Source organism: Mus caroli, chromosome 1, assembly GCF_900094665.2.
Source record: "Mus caroli chromosome 1, CAROLI_EIJ_v1.1, whole genome shotgun sequence".
NCBI classification, from domain to species: Eukaryota; Metazoa; Chordata; class Mammalia; order Rodentia; family Muridae; genus Mus; species Mus caroli.
Window position 1 is genome coordinate 4,708,243 of NC_034570.1, and position 14,976 is coordinate 4,723,218.

Here is a 14,976-nt window from a genome sequence, read left to right on the forward strand (position 1 = left end):
ATATATATATATATATATATATATATATATATATATATATATATATATTGTCCAGGCCATGCTCACTCTCTGCTTGCTGTCCCTAGGGCTCCAAGTTAGATGATGCTGTTATGCTGTTAGTTTTTCCATGGAGTCCCTGTCATCTTTCGGCCCCCAAATCCTTCTTCTATTCCTTCTGAAATACTTCCCAAACTCCATCTAATGTTTGGGTATAAGCTTTTCTATCTTTTTCCATTGGCTGCTTGGTGGAACGTCTCAGAGGAGTTATGCTAGGTCCTGTCTGCAAGCATAATAGAGTATCATTAATAGTGTCAGGAACTGGTCTCAGTTTAGGGCAGCTTGCAGGCAGGAAATATTTTGGGTCAAAGGTTTTATGTGTGGGTTGCTATCTTTATTTCTCTACTGGGAGTCCTGTCTGACAACAGGGAGTGGCCATTTCAGCTTCCATATCTCTTACTGCTATGGGTCTCAGCTAGAATCACCCTCATCGACCTTCTGAGGTCTCTCTCACACCCATAGCAGTCAAATTCCTTCTCTCTCTCCTACTCTCCCTACATATGACTTCCCTCCATATCCCTCTTCTACCCAGTCCCCTCCTTCCATCGACTTCCAATATCCATTTTGTTTTCCCTTCTGAGAAAGACTCAACAATCCTCCCTTGGGCCTTCCTTGTTATTTGGCTTTTGGGGGTCTGTTGATTTTATCATAATTATCCTTTACTTTATGACTAGTATCCACTTTAAGTGAGTACAGACCATATGTTTCCTTTTGGGACTGGGTTACCTCTCAGGATATTTTCTAGTTCTATCATTTGCCTATGAGGTTCACAATGTCCTTGGTTTTAATTGTTGAGTAGTATTCATTTGTGTAAATGAACCACATTTTCTTTATCCATTTTCAGTTGAGGAGCATCTAGGTTGTTTCTAGTTTCTAGCTATTTGTAATAAATCTGCTATGAACATAGTTAAAGTGTCCTTCTGGCGACATGAAACATCATTTGAGTATATTCCCAGGAGTGATATAGCAAGGTCTTGAGGTAGAACTATTCTCAATCCTCTGAAAAAACACCAAATTGATTTCCCGAGTGGTTGTACAAGTTTGCACTCCCATCAGCAGTAGAGGAGTGTTGCCCTTGCTCTACAACCTCTCCAGCAGGTTGAGTTTTGATCTTAACCATTCTGATGGCTATAATGTAGAATCTCAGAGTCATTTTTTTTTGCATTTTCCTGATGTCTAAGTGTAGGGGAATCCTCCCTAATTAATTGATTGGCTAATAAAGATGACATGTAGCCAATCACTGGGCAAAGAGGAGGAGACAGGCTTTCCTGATCTGAGAGAGGAAAAGGGGACAAGGAAGGAATAACCTTCTTTTAATGGTAAGGCAGAGAGCAAGGGTTTGCAGTATGTAGATTGGGAACTGTTAGACCTGGTGGCAACCTCTGCCACCAGAAGAATTTCCAACATAGAATAGTTGATGAGTTCAGCACAATAGATTTCATGCCCAGTGGTTGTGTCATCTGTTGATTTTAAACTAAGATTGTCTGGTGTTTTCCACTCACAGTGACTCAGGTAGGAAGGAGGTAAAGAACATAGCTGGGGCAGAATTCAGCCAGGCTTTGAAACAGAAAGATTGGGCAAGGGACAGAGCTACAGGGGAGAGGTAACCACAGTGGAGTGCAGGCTGGCTGGTGAGAGGGCACCTGCATCTGGCCATAACAGAAAACCATGACAGGTTAAAATGCAGAGATCACTGGATTTCCAACTCCAATTGATATATCTACAATACAACCTATACACCTAATATTCAGTGAAAGAAAGATGAAATTTCAAGACCTGTAAGTCATATAAAGTACTCAGAAACTGCTGGTTGTTTGTGAGCCTAGAGGCTGCCTGGGGCTGAGAAAAAAGAAAAACAAACCCGGGTATGCCCCATAGTTAAAACATTCCTGGGAACAGCTTGACCATATAGATAAAGAGGAATGTGAGAACATAATAGGGCAATCTGAACTGAGTCAACAACTCACAGAACTCTGACACCCTGCACGTACATGTAATTTTTCTGCTGATGTTTGAATAAGCCAATAGTGTGTTGCTATTCTGAATTCCACACCCCTAAGCCCCTTACCCCATAAAAACCCCTAGCTTTCAAGCCTCGTGGCCGACATCCGTTATCTCCTGTGTGGGATGCATGTCGGAGCTCCGTCATTAAACTACCTTGTGTATTTACATCAGGATGGTCTGTTCGTGATTTTTTGGGTGCATGCCAAATCAGGAATTGAGTGGGGGGGGGGGGTTCCCCACTAGGTTCTATCACTCAGGAAACATCATGAAAGTGGGAGTGGAAAGATTGTAAGATCCAGAGTATCAGGATCAACTTTGAGTTTGTGTCTCTTATAAATGATAGGAAATAGATGCATATGATAATGTCAGAAAAATGGTAGCCTAAACAAGATCATAACGTATCAATATACATGCTAATATGAAAGGAGAATATCCTGGAGCCTCTTCCTTAGACAAAGAAGTGGTAGAGGCAATTAAAGACTTCCCCAAGATGAGCCCCCTAATTGGTTATCCAATACCAAGTAATTGGCCCTGAAAACATAAACAGACAAGCAAGACCAAATGGACTCAGCAAGTTGTATTTGTATATTTATGAACATATGTGAATATATGCCTGTAACAATATCATTTAAAGAAAAAGTGGCCATAAATTTGAAAGAAAATGGGGTGTGGAAAAAAGGGTGAATGGAAGAGGAGAGGGAGAAGGTAAATAATGTAATTATATTTAATTAAAAATGATCTCTGGGCTAGATAGATGGATGAACAGTTAAGAGCACTTGTTGCTCTTGCAGAGGAACTGGGATTGGCTCCCAGCAACCATATGGCATCCAACTGTATGGATAATTCCACCTAGTTCCAGAGGGCTTGATGAGTTTTCTGGTCTACATGGGTACTGCTTGGATGTGGTTCATAGACATACATGTAGGCAAAATTTTCAAATAAACTAAATATGTAGTTTTTAAAAATTCTAAAAAAGTTAAAGATACAAAGAATAATCAATAGAAAGTTTCTTCTGAGAGTAAGAAAAAATGTCTGAAGTGAATTTGGAAATAGTAACCCCATTCTGTGACTATCCTTAAAACTGTCAACACGTACCATAATAGTGAAGAATATAGTGTGTGCATTTTGTTTTAATCAGGCTGTTACTTTTTACAATGGAAGTAACATAAAAATTATCAACTTCATAAAATAAATCTTAGAGACTAAGACATGATCGAGAATAGACTTTTGGGATACTCATTCTGATTAAATAAACAAACTCTCATTTTAAAGGATTTTTTTTCAAGTCAGTTTAATCAATAGCTGAGTATATTTGACAAATTAATACTCAGGTTAATTAATCAGTAAATCAGTTACTTCATTACAGTAATACTCACAGGCTTATTTTCACTTGATAGTAATCTTATTAAAGTATCAGAAATGTTGCTACAACAGGGCCCCCAATGGAGTAGCTAGAGAAAGGACCCAAGGAGCTAAAGGGATCTGCAACCCTATAGATGGAACAACATTATGAACTAACCAGTACCCTGGAGCTCTTGACTCTAGCTGCATATGTATCAAAAGATGGCCTAGGCGGCCATCACTAGAAAGAGAGGCCCTTTGGACATGCAAACTTTATATATCCCAATACAGGGGAACGCCAGGGCCAAAAAATGTGAATGGATGGGTAGGAAAGTAGGGGGGAGGGTATGGGGGACTTTTGGGATAGCATTGGAAATGTAATTGAGGAAAATACGTAATAAAAAAATGTTAAAATTTTTTNAAAAAAAGGAATTCTTAATGAATATCCTTTATGTATCACACAAAGGCCACATTCTTTGTGATAGAATCTGTTCTTCTACAAGTAACATTGGGTTTTCCTGTGAACACCAAACCTCCACTAGCAGTCCGTGGACAGTTGGGACATTGTGAATGACAATCATAGGTGCTGCATCTTGAACCATCATAAGTACTCTGTACATATGCTAGGTTTGCTACTTTCATTTCTAGCTTGACACACCTATAGATCCACTTCTTTCCTGAACAAACTATATTCTATCTTCCTCATGCATGTATCATTGTATTTGTTATAAATTTTCTTTCAAAAATTTTGTGCACACATTAACCTAAGAGAAAGTTTATAACAGATTATTTATTAACCACGGAAACAATGGGAGGGTACGGTTCCACTTACACTATGCTAGTCCTTCTTTTGATGGAGATACTAGCAAGACTCTTTCTCTAAATTTCAAAGCCCAAAGAAGATACCGCAGCAAGGACTATGAGATCAGAACCAGAAGAGGTGTAAGATCATTTCAAACTGATAATAATGATGTGTAATACCTTAACTTTTTTACATGTTACACGATGATAAACAAGAATGACTATAGATAATACTGCTGAAGAAAGGCTATTACTGTTCCAATGGACCAGAGTATGTTGGAAATGTGAAAGTCATCAGAACACATAGCACTCATATTAAGTCATATGTTTATAACAGGTATCTAGTAGAAATTCCAAACACCCAAATTGCACCATTCTGTAACTAAGTTTAAGATATCAACTATAAAACTGAAAAAAATGTTTTTCATACATTCATCATCTACATTTGACTCAGAAAAAAATATGAAGGAACTCTAAAAAATCATTGGCAAAGGAAGAAATTGTTCCAAACATATAAAGATATATTTTTTTAAGGAAGGAGAATAAATCAGTACCTATCATTTATCATCTATCAGTGTATACTTTCTGTTACCTCATCAATATATCATTTATTCATCTATTATCTATAATCTACTGACCTATAATACATCTCTCTATATAAAATATTTACCAATAGTCTCTTTCTATATTTATATGTATATATGGACAGAGTGGCATGAAATTACTTTGCTATAATTGTTTGCATTAACATTGCTTTAATAGGTTATGTTCCATAGATAAAATTGAAGATCATAAATCCAATGTACAATTATTTTAAAGGCTGCAAGTAATTCAAAGGCTTTTCATGCATTCTTGAGTGATCGTTTTGGTACCTACTTCTCCTGCCACCTGATGCATATTACCTTAGTTGCTGCGTCAAAGCAGATGAAGCCTGTGCTGAAGTCAATAGTGAGGCCCATTAAGTGACTCTCCAACACACATGCATAGGTCTTGCACTGGAGAAAACAAAGAATATTGGTAGTTTCCATGTGGCTTATATAAACTCATTATCAAGAGGAATATGAGATCTCTATGAATGTAATACTAGTAGCTGACTAGAGTATGGTTCAGTAGTAGAATACATTCCTAACATGAGTAAGACCCTAGGTTTGATCCATAGCATTATAATTTTACTTGTAAATATTTTGTAAAGATAAATAAATATGAATACTGAAACAGGAAAATATCATAAATAAGATATGAACTAACATGGATCTTATGTACAACCTAACACATTGTTATATCTGGTCATCTAGTTGTATTAGAGTTTGATTTCAAGCTACAGAGCAATGAATTATATGAACTATAATCATAATTCACATATAAGGGAGCTAAATTTTTTCAGCAACTTTCAAATACCAATGCTCATATTGCATTAATTTGTATTAAATTAATTCAAAGTATATTGTCTCTCACAAATACCTATAATTATCAGATTGGTTTTATGAGACTGTTATATTCAAATGATTAAAGCCTAGTTTGCATTAAAAAATTTATAACCATGACAAAATATTTATTTGAAGTTAAAATAATAAATTAGAAGGCATTATTATTGGGCATTGAAAGCTCGTGCTTAGGTATAATTGTATTTGCTAAATATGTAGATATCTTAGGTAGCTGTATTAAGCCATTAGTGATTTATGAAAACTAATATCAACATTAAGGAACATTTTAGGCTATATTGTTTTCTTTTAATTTAGGCTTAATTATTTGCTATTTTCATGTATGGCCATTAAAGGAAAGATTTCGGGTAAAAATACATTATAGTACATCCAAATTTTCTCATTAAGTTGAACATTGCAAATTAAGTTACATTGCCTCAAAAATCATTAAATGGAAGCAAATAAATAGGATAAGTTGAAGTCAGCTAATAGTTTACTTTATATCGTATAATGTTAAGAGATGTACTGAGTGTATTTTATACACTTAAGTAAAGAAATGCTTATTTATTGTATAGTTACACTATCCATTTAATAAAACATGGGTTTCAGTGTAAAATAAGTGATAACCAAAATTATTCTTTATGAAAGCTCCAAGATAAATTGCTTGGCAAGATTTGTTTATAACTATATATTAAATAACATCCATAGATAAATATACATAGGATAAGTATTTTAAATGGCCCTTGGAACTAAATTTCTAGCACCAGATTAAATAAGGAATCAATTCATAGTAACTTTATGTGCAATAACGTTTTGAAATTAGTATACTCTCTGTCATACTAAAATAAGTAATTGTTGAACTGGATTATAGTTATGAAACAAATGTTCTTTACTGCCAAAATTCACTGACCTGGGAAAATAATAGAGTCAGGGAAATTACCCTAAGTGAACCTCACAATGTTTCTTTTAATCTAGGATATGTAACATTTTATTTATAACTTGTGTATTTTATACATTAATATTCACTGCATTTTCTAAAGTTTAATTGTAACTTTAAATGATCACGTTGAATATACTCAAAGTGTTTGCTTTCCTGGATCATCCTTTCAAATAAGTATGCTAGTATTTATACTGCTTAATAAAGGTATAAAATAAAGTATAAAATAATAAATAGACACTTTTGAAGGTAGAGAACATTATTTTGTAGTCCTTATAATATAAATATATTTCAAAACAGTTTTATTTGAGTTCTTCAGTAGTATTAATCACGTTATAACATTTTCATTTTCTGCCTATTTATTTTATTTTATTATGTTGAGACAGCATATCATGTGGCACAAACTGGAATCAAATTGCCTTAAGTAGCTCATGATGACAGTTACCTGCTTTTCATGCCTTTACTGCCCAATTGCTGGGATTATAGGCATATACTATAAGGCCCAAGTCTAATTTTTACAATGGTAACAAAACAGACATTTGTTATTTCAAAATTAAACAATATTCATCATGTTAGTATATTCAGATTTTCAAATAAAAAATGATATATCCAAACATTCAACTAACTTCACCCTCTTTTAGTTTCATATCTGTCATATGTGATTGAAAAATAAGTATCCATGTATGATGGTCCTTGAACTATGAATCTATTTCAAGGGGTAAGAACCTAATTAACTTCAAATTTCCCTGTATCTTGTTCCAGGTCAACCATAGAACCAATTCTATGAGGTATTGCATTTCAACTTCTCATGTAGTCAAGAGACGAAAGGTTCTATGAATTCTGATCTAGATATAGCTTCACATTGGAGTACTACAATTTAGTAAATACTCACTGGACACTTGTGATTTGCAAAATGTATTAAATTTCAACACATACAGAAATAAAATAAATCACCTTATGACAAGAAGTTCATCCAGTGTTAGGATATGCGTCATACAAAGAAAACAGTGAAAGTGGTCTCCTTTGCTTCAGGGGGAAGAAGGAAGTCCGCAGAGTTATGGAAGGCATCTGGTAGAAAGTCCTAGAAATCATGGGATGTCCCAGAAGCAACCCTTGGAGAAAGCCTCACACACTATGCATAGACTTAAAATGCACTGATGAAAGAGAGGCTTCTAGCACCTAGGTGACCAGGTCTGTTCAACAGGAAGAACTTTGTAAATAGTAAACTACAGCCAGAACGTTTTCTGTATAAGATTCAAGTTATAGTAATATTTGATAGGAAGTAGCCTACAAAGGCAAAAAAATCAATGAATATACAGATATGGCTAATTATTCATTTTTAAATAACAGTTAAACACTGGATGCATTTGATATGGAGGTCAAACTCACAGAACTGGGCTTACATCTTCTGAGTACTCCAGTAAGTGCTACATTCTCCAAGTGCCACACCTACTGAACTCCACAGACTCTCACCTGTATGCGCTCCACTTCAAGAAAGGTGGCTGTTTGGAAGGCTCGTTCCCATTGGGCAAGGTCACTCTCTAACTCCACAGAGAAGTAGAGGTCCTCCCCACACTCAGACTGCATAGTGAAGCAATGTTTCCGCCGATCCAGCAGGTCACTGTCCTGATGAAAACCTGGAGTTACACAGGCTGGCATACATCAGTTCCTACTCAGCACAGCAAACGTCTACTAACACTGCTCAAAACAAAGTTTAGGCTCCACATAACCATTAAGTCTTAATCAAGAAATTAGGAGTTTATACCTAACACACCATTTCCTTTTGTAACTTCTGATGCCCATCCACCAGAAGAGACCCTAGGTTCAGCTCGAACTAACTAAGGAATAACCACAGTGCTGAATATACAAAACATCTCTTTGATTGCAAAACACACTTATATATAACCCCAAACTTTTTTACAAAGCTGTCTGTATACAGAAATGAAGATATCGCCACTTCTTATAGGCAATAAGGATTTTTACTGAGATGATTTTGAAATCATTTAAAAATGATGAACATAGGAAATTGTGGGAAAAAACGAGTATAATTTATCTACACCAATTACACTGTATCACAACCCACCCTCCACCCCCAAACATTTCACTGTGTCAAATGATTTTGTTCCTAGAAGATTCCTGGTTTTGCCTCAAGTTTTACACTAAGGTGTTTACCTATTCCAAAACATTTCAATTCCAATGTGCTTTCCAAATTCAAAGACTCTAATAGGTTAAAAAAATACAGTGACATGTTTAAGTAAGGGGATAAGAGGATATACAACTTTCTAAAATATATGATTTGAAATATATATATTTGGTGTACTGAAAATTGCAAAAAAAGCCCAATCACTGGTATTATATTCTTTGACAGAGAATGCGTGCAAATGGCTCATCACTAAGCAGTGGAAGTGAATCAAGTCCTTAGCTTTGGCAATAAATTTTAAAAGAATATCTAACTTCCTTGCATCCAAATATTATAAGTACACACTGGAAGAATAAAGGCAGTTATTCCAGTATTGTAGAAATAGCTCTGACACTTATTATCAGTAAACTTTCAGAGCGCTTAGAAGATGACCTATGATTCGTCTAAGGGGAAAACACTGAAGACACACTGTGAACACACCAAAGAGATAAATAGGTGGGAAAGGGCTTTTGGTGATTTTGAGTGAATATTGTATCTGGGGAGTGTTTCCATGGAAGATATTAAATAAAAACAGCCACAAATATGATGGCACAAATTATTATGGGTGTGACTACAATCTTTATAGATTGGGTAGGTAACAAACATTAATTGAACAGGGGATGAAAATGGGATTGATATTTAACAATGTTTAACATAAACAGCAAGATTACTCTTCCAGAAAAGGAACAGCAGTGGCAGAGGCCTGAAGTGATGATTGGACTATCCAGAATCCCATGACAAAAGTAGGAAGTACCAAGGACTCACATGCTAGGAGATGAGGTCACTGGTCAGGCACAGATTTTGAACTTGAGCCTAAGTGTAATTATAAGCCATTCTACCAACAAAGTTTCTTGGTATCCTTAATCTCTGTTGCCAATATTTTATCTTCTTCTTTAACTTTTTAAAATTAATAACCTTGGCACAAAATTATAACTTAACTTCAGTTTTCAGAATTTGCCATCTTTACTATTCATTACTCTGGTCTTAACTTCTTCTTTGGTGTGTGTTGGGGAGGGGATACTGGTGCATATGTGAGCATGGGGAGATGCAAATGTTCGAATTCATAAGGAGGCCAGACATCAACCTTGGGTATTGTAACTTAATCTGCCAATCTCGGTTTTGTTTACTACTTGCTTGTTTTATTTTCTGTTGAAAGATCTACTATTGGCCAGAAATTCATCCATTAGCTTAGGCTGAAGTCAGCTAGCCCTGGAATACTCCTTTCCATGCCCGTCACTGTTAGGATGCCATGCCTTTTTTTGGGCACTAACATCCTTGCTTGCACATTCCTCTCATGTTTGTGCAGTAGACACATTACCTTCAGAGCTATCTTTGCAGACCCTCATTTTCCATTGTAACCTAAAATGTTTACCAGTGGAATTGCTAGCTCAGCAATCTTTACATTCTCATAATAAGGAAACAATCTTAAAGTGACTTTCATTGACATATTTTATAGTCTTTTGATAAAACTTAACTAGGTTACACATTTTTAAACCACATGGAGCAACAATTATTGCTGAGTCTTGAGCCCCTTAGGAAAAATTCTTATCTAATCAAGCTGGCAAACATCATTTAAGCGTTTCTGAATAATTGCTATTGTCACTTGTAAAACATCACACTGTGCACATCTGGGGCTCATCTGAGTATTAAGTACACAGTTGAAAGTAGCAAAAGCATTATAAAAGTGCTGTGAATTAAAAGTCAAGAAAACAGCAAGAGAGAGTATAAGAAAAGAGAGTTTTCTTCTAAGAAGAGCCTGTAGTATTGAGACTCACTGCATCACAAGCTCAGAAAAACCTAGCATCCTGCCAAGAACCATGAGCAGAAAGGATGTTACAGAAAGAGGTGCAGAGAAGAGCAAGAGAGGAAGACCTGGAGAAAGACAGAAATTCAAGAATCATTCCCCACAAATTTAATGGAATTGACTGTAGCCCCTGAAGCATGGCTTTGCTTCAGCAGTGCTGACCTTCAGTAGAGACCCTGAATCCACTCATTTAATTTTCATCTTTGCTCTCTGCACTGTTTCTTCTCTTTGAAAATCTGCACTCATTATCAAGCTGATATGAATAATAATGCACCAGAAGTTATTTAAAATTATTTATAATTTAAATTAGTTTTTATGCTAGTAGTTCTTTATAAATAATAGTACTACACTCAAAATTGGTATGCAATAAAATATATCTGTGGAATTTTTCCTTCTATAATTGGCCCTGGAGACACACATTGCTCGGTATTTGTCAAATTTGTGACTTTTTGTTCATTTGTAAAGTGCAGTTTAATAAAGGTGATTGTAATGAAATAGGTAACCATATCATGAACAACAACGTTCAGTCTGATGTGTGAGTGCTCCAGCTGAAGCATCCACCTCGGTTCACACTGAAGGGTCCACCTCAATTCACTGCAATCCTTTCAATAGACAATGGCTATGTGAAACAGAGAGATGAAGGAGCAGCATTTTTTCAATGTTAACAATGTAAATGTTTTCTAATGTTTTATAAATTTATGTTAAACATTCATAGACTTTAAATAAAATTTAAGCATATACATATTCCCAGCCACAGATTTTCTATTTTAATTAAAATATGTAAGATTAAGCAGAAAAGACAGTAAAACTGAGCATGTTTTTCTGGAGGTAGTTTCTGTGTGTGCAGTGTGGTTCCTTCCTCCTCCATTTGGCACTGACCTTGCCATAGAAACATCTTCCCTTTACAATGATGCAAAACTTCATAAAACTTAGAAGTATAACTGATGAAATGACCATGACAAGGGTAATTTTTTTCATCATTTTGCTAAATATCAGCTGCTTCTGTTTGCTCGCATTTTATCTGCCATTTGCCACTACTGTATTTACTTCATCATTTATTGAGTAAGGAAATTATTCCACATTTAGATGCAAAGTTGCTCTAGACAAACAAATATTGTGGTTTAAGAAAAAAAGTACCCGTTGTAAAATTTCTTCCACTAAAAATAATGTTTTCAAACTTTTTCACAGTTATTCTACTCACTGAGACTAAAAAATACAGTAGTAGATTTATATATATTTAAATTTAAACTTGAGTCTAATTTAACAGTTGCTTTCAGGTGTGAATCATGTGCACAAGCTAGCTGATCAAATCTATATCTGGTCTAATTAAAATATGTAAATCCAGAAACTACAACAATATTTTCATTTTTTATAAAAGCAATAATCTTCTCTAGAGGTAATTGAAGGAAGTTCAATATTATCTATAATTATATAGTAGGTACAAAGCAATCCTTGACAAATGAGGCTGCCTCACTCATAATCTTGATATAATTCTACACAGATAAAAAATACTTTTAAAGTATATTCTGATTCCCCGGGAACCTACAGATTACACTAGCTAGAGAAGCAAGTAGGCTAATGGTAGGTGACTTTTCCCTCCTCTCCTCCAAATATCCTCAGTATCTTTCCCAGTTCTGTAGTAAACCACCTACTGCAGCCCCCCTTCCCCTCCTGCACCCATTTCCAGTGAATCACTCAGATCTTTCCTTCCTAACTTCCGGAACACCACTCATTTATCCCAACCTTCAAGCACAGCAGCCAGCCATTCACTGAGAACCTACAGGCCACTCAGGCCAAGAAAGCAGGAAGTCTGCAGACCTTCATTTCTCCATCCCTTTCTCTAAGTCCAGTCACCTAATCTCAACACCACTCTGTAGCAGACCTGCTGTGGCCTCCCTCCATTCACAAGGAACTAAATAAGAGAAACCAAAACCAAACAACAAACAAAAAACCTCTGAGTTTATTGCTGTGGCTGCTCATCAAGATATAAAATGACAGCTATCACCCTTAGATAAATACACCAGGTATAGCCAGTGATTTTAGATACTCTATGGGTAAATTGCTTCCCTGAAAGGAAATTTGTTCAATATTTACTTTTTTAAAAAAATTTTTAACTTGTAATTGCATAACTTCCCTTCCCATTTCTCCCTCCAACCTTTTCTCATGCATTGCTCTCTCTCTCTCTCTCTTTCTCTTTCTCTCTCTTGCTCTCATGCACACAAACACACCACACACAAAAATACACATGTAAATACATAAATATAACTTTATTGACCCATTTAATGTTATCTGTATGCATATGATCTTGGGGATGATAATATTTGAAAAGAGTAATATAAATGAATTTTTCATAATTATGTAAAATAAGATTTTTCAATAATTTGAAGAAAAACTTTTACCTTTGAAACATTTAAGTCAATTGAAAATCAAACAATGTCATCTATTGGGTGGAACACAGGGCCCCTAATGAAGAGGCTAGAGAAAGTACCCAAAGAACTAAAGGGGTCGGCAACCCTATAGGAGGAACAACAATATGAACTAACCAGTACTCTCCAGAGCTCTGGCTCTAGTTGCATATGTAGCAGAGGATGGCCTAGTCGGCCATCAATGGGAGGAGAGGCCTTTGGTCTTGCGAATATCATATGCCCCAGTACAGGGGAATGCCAGGGCCAGTAAGTGGGAGTGGGTGGGTTGGGGAGCAGGGCTGGGGGAAAGTATAGGGGGCTTTGGGGATAGCATTTGAAATGTAAATGAGGAAAATATCTAATAAAAATTTTAGAAAAATCAAACAATGCATTTGACTTATCCATATACAAGCCTATATTAAATCTGCTTATTATTGTTTTGGGGATTTCAGATAATGTTAAGAGCCCTCTTTCCCATGAAACCATACTTTTTAATACAAATGACCAAATTATTAAATATTTTCTCTAATCTTTTATTAATCCATTAAATTAGGCTATAGTCTTTATTTTCTTTCAAGGAAAATAGTTTTCTAATGCAGTCTATCTCTTATATAGTCCTCCAGGAGGTCTGGAAAGTGAGAATATCAGTTCTGGGGTTACTCAGATAAATTTGGAGAGATAATATTACCATTATTCATTTCCTAAAGAAACATTTAAAATGGATTTAATGGTATGTCCCTTGTAATTCTTGTGTAGGCAAAGTTCCTTATTCATGTTCATCATTTGGAGAAGTGACTTCTGTATATAAAGGCTTGCATGATGTTCACAATATCATTGATAACTGTCATTTTAACATCACAGTTGATGTTTGTTAAGAACTAGATCAGATCTTAGTCCTGTGCAGGATCAGGATTTCTTCTGTCTCTCTCTGTCTCTGTCTCTGTCTCTGTCTCTCTCTCTCTCTCTCTCTCTCTTTCCCTGCCTTTCCTAACCTCCTCTCTCTGCATTATGGATGCTGTTATAGAGGATAAGCTGTCACAGATCAAAATACTTATATAAGTGCTGAAGCCTAGCCCATAGAAATATGCACCATTTCTCATTAATATGCTTTCCTCTTTGAAACATATCACTTATACAGTGAAATACTACAATGGATAATTTTCATAACATAACTATGCAAATTAAGCTTTTGAAAGGTCAGAATCATTATGCTAAATTGAACAAGCCAGACTCAGAAATACAAGTTAAACATGACCTCATACCTGCATAGAATATAAGTTCAATGATCTCTTAGAAATTGGGAGTAGCATATTGATCCCAGGTGCAAGATGCAAGTAAATGTACAGAGAAACCTAGGAGTGAAAAGTGGACACTGAGCTGGAGTTAAGTGGAGAAAGAAATGACAGTGTGCAGAGGTGCTTTTATAGCAAAGAGGGTGAATGAAGATTGTCATTATGTACTCCATACTCTGAAGTTTAGAAAACAATTCTTAAGGTGTTAACTTAAAAGAAGTATTTGGAAACTGCCTTGAAGTCCTTCAATTGATGGATAGATAATGAAAATATGCTTTTCATACAAAACAACTGCGAAAAAATCTGTGAAATTGTGAAAATCACAAGTAAATCGATGAAACAAAAAATATGATATTGAATAATGAAAGACCAAGATTGTGAAGCCAAATGCCATAGTTTCTATCTTACACATGGCTGTTAGCTCTGTATCCTTAGAGTTGAGTGCACAAACTGATCACAGAAGTCAGGAAAGTAGGGTGATCCCATAGCAGCAGCAAGGGAAGAAAAGACTCTAGAGAGGGAAGAAGAAGACACAAAGTGATGGATGAAAGCAAAAATGAGGGACAGGAATGGCATTACACAGGAAGAGAGAGGAGACAAGTACCATTAAAGGTATTGGGGAAAGTCATTGAGAATCAATTTGCAAGATTAATATTATGCTTACTCTGTATCTGTCTCTATCTCCCTCTCTGATATTCATTCTCTCTCTCTCTCTCTCTCTCTCTCTCTCTCTCT

At 35.7% G+C, this 14,976-nt stretch overlaps 1 protein-coding gene across 11 annotated transcripts in view; it reads right to left on the reverse strand.

Moving 5' to 3' along the window:
* The window catches only part of Sntg1 (syntrophin gamma 1), an 835,208-nt gene that overhangs the window by 67,168 nt on the left and 753,064 nt on the right, over positions 1–14,976 (reverse strand). For all 11 annotated transcript variants that reach the window (XM_029469700.1, XM_029469941.1, XM_029469725.1 and 8 more), the window contains 2 exons: positions 8,035–8,187; positions 5,106–5,198 (listed from right to left, as the gene is read on the reverse strand). In XM_029469700.1, coding sequence (XP_029325560.1) covers positions 5,106–5,198; positions 8,035–8,187 — 246 coding nt within the window. The remainder of the gene's footprint in view (positions 1–5,105; positions 5,199–8,034; positions 8,188–14,976) is intronic.